At 38.9% G+C, this 22,262-nt stretch overlaps 2 protein-coding genes across 3 annotated transcripts in view; one reads left to right on the top strand and one right to left on the bottom strand.

Annotated features, from left to right (window-relative positions):
• Positions 1-194: 194 nt before the first annotated feature.
• LOC139945130 (ubiquitin-like-conjugating enzyme ATG3) lies at positions 195-10,615 on the bottom strand. Its single transcript, XM_071942405.1, has 9 exons — positions 10,337-10,615; positions 8,721-8,883; positions 7,371-7,478; positions 5,914-6,057; positions 5,092-5,129; positions 4,549-4,707; positions 3,772-3,896; positions 3,068-3,136; positions 195-2,842 (listed from the first exon to the last, which is right to left on the bottom strand). Exons 1-9 carry the CDS (start codon positions 10,406-10,408, stop codon positions 2,761-2,763), a joined length of 960 nt encoding a protein of 319 aa, XP_071798506.1. The 5' UTR covers positions 10,409-10,615; the 3' UTR covers positions 195-2,760.
• A 2,062-nt stretch (positions 10,616-12,677) lies between these two features.
• Positions 12,678-22,262, top strand: part of LOC139945129 (beta-arrestin-1-like) — a 121,654-nt gene continuing 112,069 nt past the window's right edge. Inside the window, exon 1 of one of the 2 annotated variants that reach the window (XM_071942401.1) lies at positions 12,678-13,274. In XM_071942401.1, the coding sequence (XP_071798502.1) occupies positions 13,087-13,274 (188 nt within the window). In that variant the 5' untranslated portion in view covers positions 12,678-13,086. The remainder of the gene's footprint in view (positions 13,275-22,262) is intronic. The other variant, XM_071942402.1, reaches the window with a different exon arrangement.

Genomic DNA, 22,262 nt, shown 5'->3' with positions numbered 1-22,262 from the left:
TCGTGACAGAGACAATTATTCTCTATCCAAAGACGATACATGTACCTTTGAACGTAAACATTAACCCTTTTCAAACAGGGACTCTGCGTCCCGTAGATGTAGGGTAAGGGAAAGTCCCGCGTGTTAGAATTAAATTGGTCCCCAAACCTCATGAGTCATATTCGCCAACAGAGGGCGACATTCAATTTGTAAAGTACTTTTATACACACATTATTTACTTGCTTTTTCTGCAGCTTTATTATTGTGGTCATTGTTTCATCACACGTTATAGCGTGAACAAGATCTTTAACAATAACTTTCGTTCAATACATTATTTACAAATAATTCTCCCATAAAACGTTCCTCTTTTGGTAATGAGTTAACAAGCTATCTATTCTTTAACTTTGAACAACGTTTGTTACACCAAATTATTAAAAAAATTAATATGAAAGCATGTTAAGATTTGAAAATAAAAGTGGTAGCGGAAAAACTGACTTGCCCTTAAGGACTTATCGGATTGGAACCATTTCATTCACTGCTGGAACATTAAAATAATCCCAAACTGGAAATCATACTTTCCTACTTTTAAAATTAAAGAATTTTATAGGTCGATGTTTCAAAGTCGATTTGATGTTCGGCTTCACACACAATTGCTTCTACATTAATTACCCCAAAAGAGAAGTTTTCCCATTCCCAGACAGAATTTAACCAGCCTATGATGACTAATGAATGACCGAAAGCCAAACTTTCATACTCAGTTGTCTTGAAACACCAGTTCGCATATTAATTGCTTAAGCCCTTTCCTCAGTATCTATTTGTTATCAATCAATTTAACAAATCTTTTACAAATTATTTAGTTTGGTAACAATTTAAGCAAAGTGTGCTGAGTGACTCGCGATTGATCCCAGTCAAAACAAGTCCCTTTTTGACTGGGACCCGACCCAAGTGACTCTACTTACACACCTCAGACGAAAAGTAACCCATCGACCATACTTGCACATTACAGTTATTGAACTGCCCATACCCCGTATACATAAAGTGGATACAAGCTTTTGCCTTATTAAATAGTGCATACATTTTATGAGTGATACATTGACCCCATTATATGCGGCAGAAGAGACAAATCTGAGTGACAATCATGTGTGGCCATTACTTGATTGGCACACCTCCATGTATTCAGCAATTTTTTATGCACCTTTGACAATGAAGTTTACACAACTATATCAAGAGCTATTTCTTCCTTGATAAAAACAAGATTACCATAAAAATTTCCACGCGATTTTCAGGATAAGCAAACAACAGCTAAATACCAGTACCAAGTAATGTGCAACAAATGGAAATTTGGTTGGTAATCCTGTTTTTATCAAGGAAGAAATAGCATGCTTAGCAAACTTTTGTGCTTAGCAGTGCTATGAAATTTGGCCCAGATCATATGCAAATTCCATATAATGGTTATTACATTAACAAGATGAGTTGTATACTACGAAGGGCTAGTAATAGAGAGGTTAAAAGACACCTTATTAAATACTGACGGCAGCAATGCATACCCATAGTCCAGAGCTGTCAACATTTGTATCTTGCAATCTGGATTCATCCAACAATCAGGGAGATATTTATAATAACATTTGACATAATTAATAGACTGGATAAAATCACCGCTTTGTTGCTATGAAAGTGGCCATTGTGTAGGGCAGGCCGTATGCGCGTTTAAACGCAAACATCAATGAAGCACATAGCTTGAAGTGTTCTTTGGCACACGCGCACACATGCTCACAGACGCCATGCTGTGGGCAGGTATTTGAATGGTAACATCATATTCAATACGGTCTATAGGCAACAAGTTGGTTATAGGTCAGAGTATATACCAGTGCCCAAATCTATAAAGCTGCCCAATTGAGAATACTGCTTACTAAGGGACCAGTCACGATTTATATACACCACATAGCAATTTGACCAGTTAACTGTTTTTGCCGAGCAAAATTTGAATGTGCTAAGCGAAAATGTGTGATTAAAGACACTGGACACCTTTGGTAATTGTCAAAGACTAGTACTCTCACTTGGTGTATCTCAACATATGCATAAAATTACAAACCTGTGAAGAGAACAATGAAAGAAAAACACCCTTTTCGCACAAGTTGTGTGCTTTCAGATGCTTGAATTCAAGACCTCAGCAGAGGTCACAAATTCAGTTCAAACATTTTAGTTAGAAATTAATTCTTTCTCAAAAACTATGTTACTTCAGAGGGAGCTGTTTCTCACGGTGTTTTATACTATCATCAACTCTACATTGCTCTTTACCAAGTAAGTTTTTATGCTAATAATTATTTTGAGCAATTACCAATATAGTGTACAGTGCCTTTAAAGGCAGTGGACACTATTGGTAATTACTCAAATTATTTATTAGCATAAAAACTTTCCTGGTGACGAGTAATGGGGAGAGGTTGATGGTACAAAACATTGTGAGAAAGGGCTCCTTCTAAAGTGCCATAGTTTTCCAGAAAGAAGTAATTTTCAAAGAACTGAGACCTCAGGTTTAGAACTTAAGGTCTCGAAATCAACCATCTAAACGCACACAACTTCGTGTGACAATGATGTTTTTTCTTTCATTATTATCTCGCAAGTTCGATGACAGATTGAGCTCAAATTTCCATAGGTTTGTTCTTTTATGCATATGTTGAGATACACCAACTGTGAAGGCTAGTCTTTGACAATTACCAATAGTGTCCACTGCCTTTAAACAGTTCTATGACAGTGGGCTCATGAAGAAGTTAATTTTGCTTATCACATGGTGAAGTGACGAGTGTAGTCATATTCGATGGTCGGAATCACAGCTTGCACAAACTTCAGGAAGATTAAAAGATATCTGGTGAGAACTGAGTTAAAGAGCAATAATGGACAGCAAGCTTTAATCATAGAGTTAATATATAAGAACTAGAGGGGGCAAAAGATTCAAGGAGATTTTGAGAAGTTCATAAAATTAAGAAAAATACTGAGAAACCACATGCCCAATCAAGTAACAGTACCCAGACCCTTTTCAAAATGGATCTTGCAAACAAATGTCTTCTTATCAGATATTGGTAAAGGATACAAATGCACACCAAGTTCTCCTCCCCCATCTGCAACAGTATGAATGATCTTCTTCATCACATCAGCATGCCTGCATCAAAACAAAAACAAACATTACTAGATCACCAATTTGAGTCTGTGTCTTATTTCACAAAATGGTGCTCAGTAAAACTGTTCTGCTTAGCACAAATTAGCAGGGCACCAGTCCCTAACTGAATATATGGTATAGAAGAGTGGCATGGTGTGACATTTTGGTTGGTAATCTGTTTCTTCCAAGCCAATCCTGTCACTTTTTGAGCAGCGTTCAATGAGTAAAATACTCTATGTTTAATTCTTTACAATTGTTTAATTGGACAAAATGCAGGAATGCTACAGCCAGGAACACCATGGCAAACCCCTTCTCTTTTCGATAAGTGAACTAGGTTCTTTAACATGCGTTTCACAACACATGGGACCAACGGCTTTACCTCCCATCCGAAGGACGAAGCAATGGCTAAGTGTCTTGCTTAAGGACATGAGTGTCACGGCTGGGGATTCGAACCCACACTCTGCTGATTAGAAACACCAGAGTTTGAATTTGGTGCTCTAAACCGCTCGGCCACGTCACTTTGTCTTCTCTTCATGGGGTTCTTGGTTAGTACAGTGATTAAGGTCACTTTTCTGAAAGTTCTTGGCTTCACAACCAGAATTTATAAATAGTTGACAATAAAAAACAGAGTATATTACCTGCATGGGTGGACTGAGCACATTGTCTGTGGTAGATGAGGATGGGACTCCACCGTGACCGTCTTCTTCACATGATCTTGACTGATATCTTCATACATCTGTTCAACAGTCAATGGTTTCCGATTCTAAAAAAAACCACAGAAAGACAGTTAAAAGCTTAGTCACAGAATGTCAATGGCTAATTGATTCAGAATACCCAGTAAGTCAGCAGCCATCGATTTCACAAAGAGTTATGACTCGTCTTGTCTCGAGTTAGGGTGAGTAACTCGTCCTAACTTAGGATTAATTTTAAGGTCTGCATGCTACAGTACAGTGGGTCTCATCTAGGACCTTCAGGTCCCAGTCTTAGAATTCAGGCCTCAGTCTTTGACTTTTAGGTGTCATCTTGGACTTTGAGTTCTTTGAGTCATGGATCATTAAGTCAAGGTCTTAAACATTCAGGTCACAGTCTTGGACCTTCAGGTCTCAGTTTTGGACCTCCAGGTCTCAGTTTTGGACCTCCAGGTCTCCAACTGGGACCTTCAGGTCTCGTCCTGGACCTTCAGGTCTCATTTTTCGGACCCTCAGGTCCCAGTCATGTCTCTTAGATCTTGAGCATCATATATACATTGGTCTTTCACGAAGGGCAATTCCACTTAGACCACAGAGCTTCAGCAATCAGACAATAGCATTGCAAATAACACAACATGTGAACGAAAAGGAATGTACAGAAAGCAACTATGGAATATGATGGGTTCTTTTCAGTGCTTTCCAGAAAACAGACAGCGAAATTCCTACCTCATCGTATCCATAGAGCCACAGCCTCGGTGTTTGGTAATATTTATCGTAGGTGATATTCAAGTCGTATGTACGCGTCTGGAGTATGCCGCTATCTCCACTACTAGCACCACCTGAACCTCCTTCTTCCCTTTGCAGCTTAGCTGTATCCAATGTTGCCTAGAGGAAATGAAAAAAAGAAAATTATACAAAATGAATAATCATGGGAATAAATCACATTTTCTTAAAGATCTGGACATACTTTAATACTATTGACAAGCTGCTAAAATATAGGATTTGAACTGCGAAATAGCTACCTGGCAATCTCAGTGGTCTAGTTGGTAAGATATCTGCTCTCAAATTGCAAAAGATAGGGGTGTTAATCTCATTGCGTGTGAATTTTGTTCACAGGACTTGGGTAAGTACGGTGTATTGGTAAAACCAAATAGAATGTACTCTGAAATGTGGTAAAATCTATTGTTAATAGCATTTATAATGAAATTCGAGCTAAACCTATAACATGCATCTGGTGCTTCCATGCATTGACTGGTATAATGTACTTACACTGTCTTCAGCTTCAAGCATTCCACTTTCTTCATAGGCTGAAAGAGAACAAAAATCTGTTGGTCAGGAGTGTGTTTTGGTGACCCCAACCAAAAACTGCTTCTGACGTCATAACCAAAACGGTAACCGAGCTCACAATTCGGTTATCGTTCAGTCTGAACAGCAGAACCAAGGACCAACAACCAAGACGGTTTTTGGTTGGGGTCGCCAAAATGCACTCCAGAGGAGAGCCTCACAATCAGTGCTTGTGGGTAACAACAAATGAGACTCCACCTCTCAACTGAGTTGCATCACAACAAAATATCATGCAATAGACCATGTGACCTTTGTTTACAATAAGTCAGACCTTGAGTAATTTTCAGTAATTACCAATAGTGTCCGCTGCCTTTAATGAATCAATTCAATGAGTTAAGACAGAGAGCAAGGCATGATCTATCACTCAAAAACCTTTCTTGATTACGTGTAATGGGGAGAGGTTGATAGTATACAACATTGTGAGAAACAGCTCTCTCTGAAGTGACATAGTTTTTCGAGAAAGAAGTAATTTTCTACAAATTTGATTTCGAGACCTCAAATTTAGAATTTGAGGTCTCGAAATCAAGCATCAGAAAGTACACAACGTCGTGTGACAAGGGTGTTTTTTTCTTTCATTATTATTTCGCAACTTCGATGGTCGATTGAGCTCAAATTTTCACAGGTTTGTTATTTTATGCATATATGTTGAGATACACCAACTGTGAAGGCTAGTCTTTGACAATTACCAATAGTGTCCACTGTCTTTAATTGATTATCTATTACACAGGTGTACCAAATAGAACCAACCTTCCATGTCTTCAGCTTCTTCATCGTCATCTTCATCACCTTCCTCATCATTCCCAGCCTCTTCACTGGTTGCCTCTTTGGTGCTTGACTTCTCCTTAGAATCCATTAACTCAGATTTTTCTGACTGGGCCATCGCTGACTGATCTGTAGAATCAGAGGAGTCATCACGGTCATTCACTTTCTTTTTTTCAAGGCACATTGGGCCAAGTACTTGTAGGAGCGTTCCACTCGTGCAAACGTATCACAACTGTTCGCGCAATTGTTGTTTATCTTTGGAACGATTGGTGCGCGCTACGTGATGTTCAATATGGCAGTGCTCTGAAGTGAAGCTTGCAACACCGTACATAGTTTTTTTTCTTACTTTGGTTTTTGCAGTATGTAGTCCTCTGCTGTACATCATGACATCAACTAATTAACATTGTTATTTCAAATCTGCTTTATCAACCACTGAAAATACACATAATTATGTTTGTGACAACAACAAAAAAGTACCGTATGCTTGTCCGCCATTTTAACAACCACTCGCCAACACCTCAGAAGTGTTCGCATAAGGTAGCCAACAGTGGCAGCGCACAACTCATTCCACTGGAAATTGTTGGCAAACATGCGCAAACGTTGGCAACGTTTGCACGAGTGAAACGCACGCCAGGTGCTTTTGATTAGCAGAGTCTTAATCCATCCCAGCCATGACACTTGAGAAAGATACTTTACTGAATTACCAAATCTTGCTTTTCACTTATTAAGCCATAAATCCTGTGTACAAAGATTGGTAGTGCACATTTAAAAACCACCAGAAACTAATCATGGAAGAGTAGGGGTTAACCCCAGAATTTCTGATTCACATATCAAGCACCCTTGTTTACAGGTTTCCTCAGGCTTGTGAGGAACAGTGCTTTGAACTTAAAAGTTCACTACATGCATGAGGTATCTTTGGTTTCATTACCAGATATCTATTAAAATAATATATTATATATAATTCTACACTTGGATGAGAGGGCCTAATCTTTAAAGATGCTATGTCAGTTTTTTGGCCCCAAACATTAAAAAAAATATTTTTGTTTAGTGCATGGTATTTCAAAGAGTATCACCCGCTCTAACGAAAAAGAGTTTTATTTTAAATGATCAGGAACCATGACAAAAAATTAAAACGTTTCTTATAAAACACATAAGAATTGGTCACATGATATATTGGCGGGATTCCAACAAAAACAAATTTTGAGCACTTTATTTCACTGCTACTAATAATTGGCGGACTTTTTCGAGCAATGGCTCAAATGAAAGCTTGATACTTTCTTGACGCCCATCAAAATACCTATTGAATTTTAAATCAACATTTTGGGGTCAAATCGGCCAAAAATCTGACATAGCATCTTTAAATGGTGTTAAAAAAATGAGTAAACATCACAACAATGCAGGAAATTCATGTTTGTTTGACCTGTTGAGATATGTTCTCTTACCGGCATAGTGATGCGTATCTACCCATCCTCCATCCCCATCCTCTTCGTGAATAATGGCTTCATTCTCGTCTTGATACTCCATCTGCTTACAGCGTTTATGACATGGCACTGAGAGGAGATAAAAAGCAAATCATTCAAGATTTCAGTTTTCATGCACTCAATTGGTTTAAATAGGGGTGTGGTCCTCAGTGGGAGGGTCTTTTAGGGATGTGGCCATCAGGGTTGTGGGGTCATTCCGTGTCAAATCACCCAATGGGTTAAACCCTTCTTCAAATTTGCTCAAATTTGGTTTATTGGTATAGTCTTGGCTCAACACAATTTCCTTTCCAAAGACACAAATTTCAACCAATTTGACCAAGAGGTTACCAATTTATGGTCGTTTGAATGTCAGAGGTCAGGCGCATTTTGACCGAAATCAACAAGAAACCGCATGTAATAGCGCGAAAACCGTTTTTCGGATGGAGCTGAAATTTAAAATTTGAGCTTGTTGAGCCACGATTACCCCATTAACTAAATACGAGCAAATTTGAAGAGGGTAGGCTTTAAAATTGCCTTTTTTGGGGTGTTTCTACACGGAATGACCCTGTGGTCATTAGAGGGCGTGTTCATCAAGGGTGTGGTCAATAAAAGGATGGTTTTTAGAGGGGTCTGGTCATTAGAGGTGTGGTCAATAGAAGGTGTTCTCATTTCTGTTCTACCCACAAACGAAACCTTCATCTTCCAGGGTGTTCCACGAGTTAGATTCAGTAGATTTCCTAGTAGTGGGGCAGATGGGGGCAAATATTTTGGATGAATTGTGCATTATACTTCTGTGAGGCAACGAAGGTGATTACCTTGACTCCGCCTAGTCACTGCCTACATGTAGATGCCCTTGAAAGGCTCCAGAAAAAAATTACAAACGTCTCATAAGGTGCCCTTTACCAAGGAGAACAATCAATTTGTGCCCTTGCCCTTTCTTTAACGAAGCATACAGTCCTGAAACTGTCAGAGCAGGCCTGACACTTCACAGAGGCAACGAAGGCGATTGCCTCAGTTGCCGCTTGTCATTGCCTTGGTGCCCTTGAAATGCTCCAGTAGAAATTTACAATGGTGCCCTTTGCCAAAGAGAAAATGCCTTGGTGCCCTTGCCCTTTCAAAAAAGAAGCATACAGCCCTGTCTGAGTTTAAAAATGCCCTCCTTCTTCTTGTTCTTACAATCATACATGATCATACATGTCATAAGATGTATTTCTGTAGATTGGGGATGGTCCTCCACTATGTAACTCTTCTACTCTCTGGTAGACCGTGGAAGTAGCATGATGTGATTGCACATCACTGTAAACGAGGTTGTGAACGAGGTTGGAAACTTACCATTCTTAGTAACCAGGTACTGTTTATCCTTAGGAAGGTATGGTTTGCTTTTGGTAGGGTCTCCTGTAGCCCACTGCCACGTTGGGCAACTATGCACCATGTGATCTCCAGCACACAGAAACTCCTCTGGAGTTATTACTCCCGTCTCCCGAAATTTTGATTCCTAACCATGAAAAAAAAAATCACAGCACCAATATTAATTCATGCTTCAAAACAAAAGTTTGTTTCCAAAAAAAGAAACGATGTCATGTCTGACTGTGACAAAGTTACTCCTATGTAGATCTATACTTATTATGAGGTCCGCTCCAATGAATGTATCTTTATCACGTTGAAAACAATAGTTTTGGGTTGACCCAAACACTAGAGCAGGACTTGAAAGTTGAACCAACGACCTCAAGATAACTTGCCAGCCAGCGCTCTACTAGTTGCGATGATGTAACTGGCGGCCGTCGGGAGGAGGGTTACGTTATCGCAACTAGCGCTCTACCAACTCAACTGAGCTTTTTAACATTATGTTGGTTGTTTCCCTGTTTTGTCAACATCTTTGTCTGAGGGTGCCAGTTCGAAGCGTAACTAACCATGAAGCCAGGGATTACACCTAAGTTTACGAATCAACCTGGGAATCGGCAACCAGGGGATCACTTAATTAAGCCTTAATTAAACTAAATCATTTGAATTTGATGGTATCAATGAATTCATTCATGCTTTAAAAAACAACAGCATGTCTCCAAAAAAAAAAGGATGCCGCCAGGTTGTTGTTTATTTTAGATTCCCTTGTGGGAGTTTGCCATGGTCCCTTGACACCATGCCTTGAAATTGAAGTTGAGTTGATGGAAGATCATCTAAAAAAAGTTAAAAAAAAAACAAGCAGAAAGAAAGTAGTCCAACAGAGTGTTGAATGCTGGCAGTTTTGTAAGATTATTTTATTGCAATATAAACCACAAGGGAAACTGACTGGGTAAATTTGTATAGGATTTTTGGGGTTGAACAAAGAATTGACTAGAGTGGGATTCGAACCAACGACATCCGGATTAACGTGCCGGCGCTCTACCAACTGAGCTATCTACATGTAGCCCTATATTGGCAGTGTCCCTATTTTGTCAATATCTTTGTTCCGGGGTGCCAGTCAGAAGCCATACAACCGTTAACTGCCGTGTAGCCAGGGATCACACCCAAATTACGATACAACCTGGGAAGCGGCAGCTAGGAGATCACCTTGACTTGAGTGAGGGGATGCGACTTGACTGGCACCCCCGAACAAAGATATTGACAAAATAGGGACACCGCCAATATAGGGCTAGATAGCTCATGGTAGAGCGCCGGCACGTTAATCCGGAGGTAGTTGGTTCGAATCCCACTCTAGTTAATTCTTTGTTCAACCCCAAAAATTATTATTTTATTGCCAACACAAGTTCTATCCCATGGATGGGTTAAGGAACTTTACTGTGCTGTCACAATAATATTATTATTGTGACAGCACAGTAAAGTTCCCTAATAACTGGATTCATTTTACATTATGTACGTGTCACTAACTAAATCTTAGATTGAATGAATGTATGCAACCTGCGATTCGATACAACACTCAGTACACATCGTACTGACATGACATGACAAACCTTCAGCACTGGGGTCAAAAACTCGGCAACATTCAGTGCAGTTCCCTTCACGCTGTTGACTAAACTCTGCATGGTGAAGAAGTTCAGATCTCAACTCAAAATTAAACGTCAACTATCTTGGAATATCACTTGACATCTGATGATACTGTTATAGTTGTTATCATGGCAAAACCAGAAACTTAAATCAAACAGGTTTCATGAAAGAGGCCTGTTATTATTAGCTGGATCAAAAGTCACAACACCGGAAGACTAGACGGCGGACGATATACGGGATTTCTAGTAAACTACCGATAATTCGCGTCAGCATGCGTCAACTTATAAAAGTAATGGTAAAAAATGTGTCACACCACCTCCTCTACCCTCTAAAAGAGATGCAGCATGGCACAAATTGCGGGGTTAAAAAACACATTTTCTGGATTTTTATAAAACATCCTGTGTCTGGCTCTTATACTTTCACGTTGAAATATGTTGAGAGGATTAATTTCCACTACCTGTTGAAGGTATCTGTGAAGATGAGGGTAGCAATTTGTGTGTTGTTGTGTATTGCCGCTGGTTGTCGGTAATTACCGAAACCCTTGCTTACTGATTGCTGGTACCCGTTCTCTCACGTCATTTTTTAATGAAGTACAGTTTACCCGTTATGTCATTACTATCTCACCGATTGAGGGCGACATTTCACACAGCCTTTAAAATCCATTCAGTGAAAAGTTTTACCTTTTCGTGGGTTTTGGGTGGATGTTGGAAACTATGATTTTCTACTTTTAAAAGATTAGAGAAAGACAAAAGAGACAAAGACAGAAAGGTGGTAATTTAAAGTAATAAACAGTGACAACCAAAATCATTCAAAAGTTACCATTCAAGTTTCCCTCATTGCAGTTTATAATATTATTGTCATCTATCCCTTTTAAGATGCAGATGCCTGGCTGGCTATATGAGGGGTGGAGCATATTTTTTTTTTTTTTTTGCGGCGACTTTCTTTTGCGGCGATTTTTTTTTTTTTTTTTTTTGGGGGGAGGGGTGGCAGCGACTTAAAAAAAGTAATAATAAATCAATAGAATTATGATTATGATCCCAAGGTCCCAGACTGAGAGATTCTGTCCCCCAACCCAATGGGGGATTAGACTGGGCCCCTGTCTTTATCCGCAAGAAGCCTCGAAGAATGACGTCAGACGTTCAGGCTAATGGGGGATTAACATAGGCATGGAGAAGAAGGATTCAAAAGAGGGCGCTTTCACAATAAGTACACAGCTCGGGACGACAGAACCCCAGGGACTCCTATCCACACCGATACTAAAATTACAAGGGCCAACTTTAAATTAACGAGCAATTGTCGTTAAAAAATTGTAAGAAATGTTTCCAATAGGCTTCCTCCTATATGCTCAATCACTCGAAACAACATCGTTGAATACTTTATTAGAAGTATGCATCAGTAGGATGCTGATGATTTCTGCTTCTTATATCATCCGCACTCTTGATCTGTTCATGGAGGAAGAAACTGTTGCAGCTGATGAGATGTAGAACAAGGAGCTCGAGTCATCACCCAACAGCTTATTCCATAATATACTCCCCCTCTTTGGAACTCCCTGCCTCCATCCTATAATGCCGAATATCAATTCCTACCTTCAGCTCCCCTGAGTTCTCTCCCGACCAAGAGTGGCTTTACTTGTTTGGGACGAACTTGCATTTAAAAAAAGTATCTTCAGCATAGCCTCATAATCGTTTTTCGGCGGGACTATACATGAACAAATAAAAGTCCTGTGGCCGGGAAGTAAATTCATAGTTGTTTACTACTGTTTTCAAATCGCCGCTATCGCAAGATAAAAAGTGAAGTGTTTCAATATTATTTAATTAAATCGATCGGTAGAGACTGATGAAAACAATTTGATTTTGAAATAATTGAAATCCTTTTTGTAAACAAAAGAATTATTAGGTTTTTTAAAATAGATTTGTAAGCAGTGCCATAAATAAGAGCTGCAAGCTGAAAATCAAAAGCTTGACAGACAGGTGAATAAAATTATTTTTTTCTGCAACGCAATGAGCAGGTACTACATCACAGATGTGTGAAATTCTATTTTCGCTTGCATCTATTCTCATAAGAATAATCCAAGTTGTGCTAGCTTTATAAGCAGCTATGGAAAACAATAATACTTGTCTATTATTAAGGGAGATGCGCTGTGTGTACAGTTCCCCCACCCTCCTTACCGGATATCGCTAGCTCCGCCTACGATAGGACGACGTGCAAAAAAAATGGCTCTCATCTGATTTCCGCCCCATCTGTGTACGATAAAATACACACACACCCGCCGTACACTCCCGGATAGAATCGTCGTAACCCAGACTACGTCACGTCTCTATTGATGTGTGTGTGGGACGGGCCGAGAAGGGAGAGACAGTACAGATTCTGGTGCATAAATCTGAACGGAAATTCTCCCTATTTTCTCGCAAAATCCACGGAGCGGCATCTCGATACCGGCCGTGGTGGTAACTGATCCATCTCAGGTGGTATTAAAAGTCAAGATCGGGACCAAGATTAGAGGTATATTCGCCGTGATTTCCTGTTGTCTTCTGCTGCCTGCTGCCGGGCCGTGTGAACTGTTGAGTGTTGTTTGGTTTGTTTTTCTGTCGTACTGAATTTGCATTCAAGGTTTGCATACGGAAAAGTCTCAGAATAAGCGGAACTTTCTTTTCAAGTTATCACCTCAAATCGTTTATTTTTATCGAGACCGATTCGACCTTGCCTGACCAGCAGTATGACGACCATAGGAGGTCAGTTGCTAGCGTCCACCGATGACCACGAAGGGGGTGACAAGGAGACCGTGATCGCACCGTGCACTATGCCGTCAGTCGTCCCAAAATCGCCCCCGGCGGACAGTGACGAGAAGACGAACGGACCGGCCTCTGGCGGTGATGCCAACGATAGCAAGAAACAGGGCACAAGGTAAACCATTAAATCCAATCCTATTATGACCTATTTTTAATTCAGCATTGTTAAAACAACATTAAAGGGGGCTCGACAAATAAAATGGTTGAAGTAAAATATGAAAACAGTCCTAGGGCCTAGGGAGGATAGAAAACTGTTTGAGTGGAGGGGTGGGGGGGGGGGGGGGGGGGGTAGGTTACATCCGATTGCCGCTTTTCACACCCAGGCAGGATGACCATCTATTTAATCTAACAATCTTATCTGGTAAATAGTTTTCTGTTTTTCATAATATTAGAAATGGTAGTGGGGTCAGCATATTGTTGCTTGGAAATTAATGCTTCCTCCTTCCTTATCCAGCTACATCAACATGTATTATTTAAAGCGGTAATTGTTAACCATTTTTATATTTTAATACTATTTTTTAGACGAAATTCATGGTACTTTACTTACAAGTATAACCTAAAAAATGATTTGTGGTTGTTAGTAGTGCAGGCATGACAAAACAAAAGACAAGAATCAGTACTTTCACTCATGCATTTTTTATTTCTACATGTACCTCCATGCTTGCATCGACAGCGAGTCCTTGTTTTGCTGCCATCTATGGTCACCTACAAGTTTTTAAAATTGTTTGTTGTGGTCTGGTATTGCAGTAATTTTCCTAGTTTCTGAAATAACAATAAATTAGAACACTGCTTGTGCTGGATTGGAAGTGGTGGAGGTAGTTGCTGCTCTGCCCCGTCACTTTGCCTTATTTATTATACCTGTTTGTAACCCTTAAAGTTCAGGTATTGGACTAGAGAGGTGGTGAGGGCAATTGCTGTCATGTCCCTGGGGCTGATTTCACAAAGATTATTGAGATTGATTTTAAGTGCAAATCGATCCCAGTTGCTAAGTACAGTGATGTCACAATACAAATCACTAATGGTAACACTGATAATTTGTCTTGCGATGAATGTTATTGCTTTGTGAAATCAGCCTCTGGTCTTTGCCTCGTACTTTGTTTTTGTGACCCTTAAAATACAGACGTTGGACTAGAGGTGAAGGAGACTGCCCCACCCATGGTCAAAGTTGCCTGGTACATTGTACCTATTTGTGACCCCTAAAGGCCCGGTCACACAGGCCACGATAACGAGAACGAAAATGATAACGATAAAAATGCACGCCCTTGATTGGTTGAATGAGCGTGGACGTTTTCTGTGTGAAGCAATTCAACCAATCGCGAGCGTGCATTTTTATTGTTCTCGTTTTCGTTCTCGTTATCGGGGCCTCAGTGACCGGGCTTTTGAACTACAGGTGTTGGACCAGAGGTGTTGGAAATAATCAATTTCATGCTCTTGATCTTTGTTCATGTTGGTGACTGTTGAAGGGTGTGGAGGCAATTGCTTCCCTTCTCCTGGTCTTTGCCAACAGTGTACGTATTAATAGGATGTGAAACTTTGCATGGTGGAAATACAATAGAAAGGTTTGCGGTAACACCATGTAATGACTATCTGTAATGAGTTTGGGTGGTTCTGAAAATAAACGATGGTTTACTTGAAGGACAGTCATTGAAGAGAATCCACAGCTAGTGTAGTAGGTGTTGTCCTGACAAATAATGTGAGAAGCTCTTTTAAATTGAGGCATGTAATTTCTTTTAGGATTTTTCTCGAATTTCGTTGCTCCTTTTGATTTACCTTGAAAGAAGAAAGCAATCACCAATAGGGAGAATAATTCATAGTACTGTCCATGAACTTTTAATAATGCATTTCCGGTAGTGCCCAGAGTCTGTTACCTCTTGAATTGTACGGCCTACTACAACCAAAAGCCATTTTTCAGGAATTTGTCAAAATATATGTTTTAATCTCATCGCCAATTTGTAATGGAGTACTCCTAGTATACGACGTACTCCTACTAATGCAGTATGCCTAAGTAATGTGAGCTGCAGTCGATTTCACCAAACTCTTCCTAACTTAGGATTAATCTTAGGACTTTGGACGGGTTCAATTCCGTATCCAAATACTTCAGGACGCATCAAACCCATCATAAGTTAGGACGGGTTACTCGTCCTAACTCGAGATTGGATTGATCCTAGCGTTTTGTGAAATCGCCTGCTGAACTTCCATGCGGGTCACTATGAAACATTATAAAACTTGAGCCAAGTACAGTGTATAGTGGTTAGTACCCAGGGCAGGCTTTGTGACACAACCTAACAACCTGTCCACAATAATTCTGTATTTTACAACTGTCAAAACTCATCCCTGATAATGTATAAATCTCCAAGAGTTATATATTTGGTTTGCGGTAACACCATGTGTGTAATCTACTTGCCAGGTAGAGTTGTTCTTAGGGAACTGTCTTGCTTTATTCTACTGCAGTGGAGTAGAAAATCGGAGGTTCGGGAGACTTCTCAGTTCTGAAAAGAACTATCCTGCTTTATAACTACAGGGCGGATGGTATAGAAATTTGACTGGACTACTACTTTAGCTTATAGGATCGTAATAACTGTACTGCCGCGGAGTCAGTTCGGAATTGGTCTCAACGTTTCGACTAGCTTGCTCCTGACGATGACTAGAGCAAGCCAGTCGAAACCAAATATATATTGATACCCCACCATGCAATGCCTCAAATCCTATCTCCAAGAGTTGTTCATCACTAAGGAAAAATAGTTGTGAAGGGCTGTTAAAAAAACCAGCATAAGCAAGGTTGAGAGTGAAGGTTTACAAACGCTGTTTGTTTGAGTTAATTGGCCCTTACGTGTTGAAAAGCTTTTCTGTTGACTGTGAAAACATCTCTGAATGGATTTCAACAGAAAAATTAGCATCTTAGCACGCATTGACAGTGTAAACAAAACGTACGTGAGTCCTGCATGATTTGCAGACTTCGTCTGGATTATTGAAAATGTGCTTATATCATAGAAATTGCTTGTTGTTTCCATAGTGTTTCAAGGCACATCACAAAAAACGACAGCTGAATATTTAATTATACAAAATTTGGCATGTTTTGTAGGGATGATACATTAAAAAAAGAAGTGAAATTATTACTGTAAATGCTTACTATCGATTGAAGGTTTCTATCAAAAGCTACTATTGCTGGTACTTTTAAAGGCAGTGGACACTATTGGTAATTGTCAAAGACTAGCCTTTTCAGTTGGTGTATCTCAACATAAGCATAAAATAAAAAAACCTGTGAAAATTTGAGCTCAATCGGTCATCAAACTTGCGAGATAATAATGAAAAAAACCACCCTTGTCCAATGAAATTGTGTGCTTTCAGATGCTTGATTTCAGGACCTCAAATTCTAAACTTTACGTGTTGAAATCAAATCTGTGGACAATTACTCCTTTCTCGGAAAACTACCTCACTTCAGAGGGAGCCGTTTCTCGTAATGTCTTATACTACCATCATCTCCCCCATTACTCATTACCAAGTAAGGTTTTATGCTAATAATTATTTTGAGTAATTACCAATAGTGTCCACTGCCTTTAAGAAAAGAAGTGAAGCTATTTTGTAAATGCTTACTATCGATAGAAGGTTTCTATCAAAAGCTGTTATTGCTGGTACTTTTTACGGGTGATTACCAATGGAAATCAGAGATCCTGTGTGGAGGCCGCCCCTGGCGTATTTTGTCTGGTGAGACAATTCTTAGCATAGGAGAACAGAAAGTGTTCTCGCTGCTAGTATGAAAGTGTAAAGCTGTAATTCATATTTTGATTACATTGTGATTTTGAAGGTAAAATGCCTAATAGGCCCTTCTGCATAAAACTCTGAACATTTTAAAAATAAAGCAAACCCAAATTGAAAAACAGAAAACAATACATGTGACAAACAAATAAACTGTAGATTGCACTGTGATTTTGAAGGTGAAATGCCTAAAGCCATATTTATTGGCCCTACTGCATAAATCTCTGAACATTTTAAAAATAAAGCAAACCCAAATTGAAAAACAGAAAACAATACATGTGACAAACAAATAAACTGTAGATTGCACTGTGATTTTGAAGGTAAAATGCCTAAAGCCATATTTATAGGCCCTACTGCATAAATCTCTGAACATTTTTTAAAAATAAAATAAACCCAAATTGAAAAACAGTAAAATAATACATGCGACAAACAAATAAACTGTACCATCTGGCATATTGTTTTAAAATATATTATCAGCTGAGAAGCTGATTCTCTGATGGGTTTTTGTCCTGCTTGGCTCATTACTGCTCGCCTGAAAACACATCAAATGAAATGAATGTGAACAGAAGCTGATTGTTGCCTGAAAATAACTCTTCATTTTATAACCCTGACACAACAAACCAGGCCTGTTTGATGAGATGTTTATTCTAGCATCGGGGATAAAGAAATATTATTAATTTTACCCTCACAGCATGTGTTTAAAAAAAGCACTTTATACTCATATAAGTGGTTTTCTGAGTTCTGTGGAAAATAAAATCCACAGGTAAATCAGGTATGATTCAAACCAAAAACTCTTGTGGCATCTGCTGCTAATGATTTGAACTGCCTCTATGTATAAGGCTAGCTCAGTTGTTTAGTGGTAGGACAACCTAAAGGTTGTAGGTTCAAACCCCACTCAAGTATTATGGATTTTTTCACTGAGCTTGGGAAAGTACAATGTACAGTGCTTTTAAACATACATCGGGCAAAAACCAAGTTATACAATGTACACTATAGGCCTGTTTGCTTTTAAAGGCAGTGGACACTATTGGTAATTACTCAAAATAATTATTAGCATTAAACCTTACTTGGTGACAAGTAATGGGGAGAGGGTGGTAGTAAAAGACATTGTGAGAAACGGCGCCATCTGAAGTGGAGTAGTTTTCGAGAAAAAAGTAATTTTCCTCAAATTTGATTTCGAGACCACAAGTTTAGAATTTGAGGTCTCAAAATCAAGCATCTGATAGCACACAACTTCGTGTGACAAGGGTGTTTTTTTCTTTCATAGTTATCTCGCAATTCTGACGACCAATCGAGCTCAAATTTTTACAGGTTTGTTATTTTAAATGCATTTGGTGAGGTTAGGCAAGTTAGAAGACTGGTCTTTGACAATTGGGTCTGTCCACACTAATGGGACCATTTGATGTGACTTTTTTTTATAAATGGTTGACAAAAATAAACAAGAAGAGCTTTGTCAAGCTTTTTTCCCATGCACATTCCAAATCACTTCAAGGTTTTTGTTTGCAAAGAGCAAGACACATTTATCTGTATTTTAGCAATAACTGGGGATCATCTTCAAGATGATTATGTTTGTAACAGGGGAATGTTGGACAGACATTTCGTACATAAATGGTGAGAAAGGCATAATAATATAAACAGATTGCCAAAAATGTTGTCCCCTACAATGCTGTCCCTGCAAAGAATGTTTCCAGGCAAAACCAAGACATCTGCGTGGGTACTCAAGAAACTACAGGGAATTATCTTGAAGATATTAGGTTTGTAACATGGACAGATATTTGTCACAATATGTCTGTCCATGTTAAAAACAAACATTCATACCAGCTGAAAAACCTCAAGGTACTCTTGGTTTTTACAGATAACCATAAAAATAGGGGCAATGGGTCTAACTTAATTAACCTTTGAGTAAATCAATTAATTAATTATTTGTGTCATCCATTTCTAGTCAATTCCAATACAAAATGTCTGTCCTCGTTACAAACAATGTGTCTTAAAGAAAACTGGGTAACTTCTTAAATAATAAGACATTTGTTATACTGTTTGGTAAGCACACTCACTATCAGCAGAGAATTGTACAAAACAAAATACAGGGGAAAATGTTGTATTTTGTGTACCCTCCCAGTCACAGTCCAAAAAGTTATCTTTTGGAACCAAAAAGACCCATTAGTGTGGACAGACCCAATTACCAATAGTATCCACTGGCTTTAAAAATGTACACTACATGTATGTTACCCAAATCCTCCAACATCCTTCAGAAGTGGAGAGAATATATAATAGCTGAAAGGGCTCAAATCGGCACCCTGATCACCAGCAACAGCCCATATCCTTTTGAATCCATTTTAGCCTAGGTATGTCATAGGTCAGGGGTTCAAATCCTACCCAAAAAACAATGCCTGATGAGGTTTTTTTTCGCAGGACTCTTGGAGTTTTCTAGGGTTTCACAACACACTTCCATGTAATGGGTAAAACATACATGCAGGCCTTATTTTTTTTTGTTTAGATGCATTTAAAATCTATTCATAAATACCTCAGACAGCTCCGCTATTCCTATTGGTGGAGATCCCGTCACGTGGGTGTGTATAAACCTTTGTTTATGACCAGTAAAAAGTGTTGAAACATGGGCGTGACACGCGAGCTTGCACCTGTTTTTATAAGACAGACTGCGTCTTGGTAAAATCATCAAGCACCAGGCCTCGTTGGGATTAAACCACTAGTTGAAAACCTCTTCACCACACATTGATTCTCCTATTAAAATACATTATTCTGGTTTTTTTTCATTCACAGGAATTTATGCAATAAGTTTCATAACGTTTCATTTTAAATTCCAAAAACAAAGCCCTCTTTGAGACCGCTCAGTCAAACCGTCAATAAAAAAAGTACTTGCAATTTAAATTTAAATCCTGCAATATAGTTCCCAAGCTATCTTTGATCTGGGAACTTTGTATGCCATTTCAGTGGTCAAAGTCTACATTATTTGCACAGGGTAATGATGAGGTTTTAGGAGTAAGGCCAAAGTCAAATTTCCAAAAAACATTGCGTGTTTTGAAAGGTCAGTATAAAATACCGTACCATTTGGCATTTCAGAGTAAAGCTTTTAATCAGTCCTAAAGGTATTGTACATGTACGTGGATAATAATAATAAACGTATTTATAACGCGCCTTTCCTAAGGATACAAAGCGTCAATTATTTTCACTACAAGGTGAGTGGGACGAAGATTTTGAGATATATATGAGATCTAATCCTTAGCACACAATGTAATGGTTTACATGCATGACATGATGCTACAGCGCATACAGCAGCCACAGCCAGGAACACTGGGGCGAACCCCTTCCTCTTCTCGATAAGTGCATGCAGTGGGTTCTTTTACATGCGTTACACAACACATGGGACCAGCTGCTTAAGGTCCCATCCGAAGGACGAAGCAATGGTTAAGTGTCTTGCTCAGGGACACAAGTGTCACGGCTGGGGATTCAAACCCATGGGTAATAAACAATTTAAAAACCAAAAGAACAAAATTAAACAACATCTGTTACAGAAGCCTACTGAATAAAGATTATTCCAGTACCAATGCCCCAGTTCAACTCATACAACAAGTTGTTTTTCTTCTCATTTTGGCTCTGGTCTTATAATAACAGTTCTGTGGTCCTGTACACATTTTGAGTTATAAGCCCTTCCTGTGATTTTGTGAATGATCCCTTCATTTTCAAGCACTGGACGGGCAATGGATTGGTCATAACCCTAACAGCAAAGTTGTTTTGTGGGGAAAACTTCTGTTTTCATTAAAAGTCATCCATACATGAAGATCTACATGTACTTGTATCACTGGCTGAAAGTTGTGCGCTACGAGTACAGGGGTCGATTTCACAAAGAGTTAGGACTAGTCCTAACTTAGGACTAGTCCTAGGAGATATACAAATTGCATGGATGGTCCTAAGTTAGGACGAGTAACTGGTCCTAACTCGAGATAAGACTAGTCCTAACTCTTTGTGAAATCCACCCCAGTCCTTGTAATGTTTCCATTCCTGTTGATCTGAGCATTTGCGGCCAATGCAAGTAGGACCTTTTACATGGTGTAGCCATCTTGAATTTCTCCCATTGAGATAAATAATACCAAACTGAGGGCGGAAGAACATAATAGTCTGGTTCCTATATTTGCAATATGATTATTAGCACTCATTATTGTTTATTCGATACGAGGAACTTGACCAAGATGGAGGCAGCATGATGAAGCTTTCACACGTTGGGTGTGATTTTCTTGAAATAAAAACAAGAGGAAAGGAATTACCAATAATGTGATATCCAGAAACTTGAGTCTGTATTCGATAGCTCCCATGATTGCCAAAAGCCCAATAAATGGACCCACAACAGCCGTCCCGTTACTAAAAATACTTTGCGCACTTTGTATCTTGAAACCGATAAGCCATTGCCAGAAGGAGAAACCCTCAAAAAAAAAAAGTTGTTTTCTATCTTGATGATCTTGTAGGCGAGATACGTGTATGAAGTATCTTAAGGTGTATTTATAGCAGGATTCCATTCCCATGGGATCTTAATTAGTGATAATGATTTGTGTTTGATAATTGCCACGATAGTGTAGGAAGGTGTAGGATTGTGTAGGAAGGATTTAATGACCTTCAATTCAGATTGTTTTCTGTGTGCACTCAGTATCCATTGTAATTATGTGTAGGTAGTTTTGTCACTTTATAGTATCATGTATACACCTGTGTGACGTCACTCTATTGATGAGAGTGTATATTATTTCTTTGAATCTACAAAAAAAAATTGTTACTTATTTACAATCAACTGTAGATTCGTTCATTCGGGACTAACTGGAAAAATATAAGTCCGTATCACGGGCCAGGAAGGAATAGAGGAATGCAGTTTAGAGTCCCACAGGGCCAGAAAGAATAATAGTATTGCTTACTTTGTATTGTGTTGTATAATTCAGTTTTTTATTGTAAAATCAACTGTATACATTATGAATTTTTTACACTGTAATCGATTGGTACGTTACAAACTGAAGTGATAGTTCAACTTAAAAATGACTGTTTTTCCATATTGAAAGAAAACATGATTGGCAAAAACATAGTATAAACATAGTTATAAACTGATCACAAAATGCTAAGCAGAGAAAAATAGTGCCTTACAGAAACAGGTTACCAGCCAAAATTATATTTTTGACTTTACACTGTTGTGACTGGTGCCCCACTCAAGGTTCAAGGTTTCTTTTTATTTCCACAGATCAACAAATTAAAGATATAGCTCAAGAGTGATCAGTTTAAATAAAGGCAGTGGACATTATGGGTAATTGCTCAAAATAATTATTAGCATAAAATCGTACTTGGTAACAAG

Source organism: Asterias amurensis, chromosome 12 (genome assembly GCF_032118995.1).
Source record: "Asterias amurensis chromosome 12, ASM3211899v1".
NCBI lineage: Eukaryota > Metazoa > Echinodermata > Asteroidea > Forcipulatida > Asteriidae > Asterias > Asterias amurensis.
The sequence above is the reverse complement of the archived record's forward strand: the minus strand, read 5'-3'. Positions and strand labels throughout refer to the sequence as shown.

Excerpts from the sequence above, each read along its gene's own strand:
- LOC139945130 (XM_071942405.1), bottom strand. The coding sequence starts at position 10,408 with ATGCAGAGTTTAGTCAACAGCGTGAAGGGAACTGCACTGAATGTTGCC. Across the intron at positions 4,708-5,091 it reads TGCTTGAAGCTGAAGACAGT|GCAACATTGGATACAGCTAA; the intron begins GTAAGTACATTA and ends CATTTCCTCTAG. Across the intron at positions 3,137-3,771 it reads TGCTCAGTCCACCCATGCAG|GCATGCTGATGTGATGAAGA; the intron begins GTAATATACTCT and ends GTTTTGATGCAG.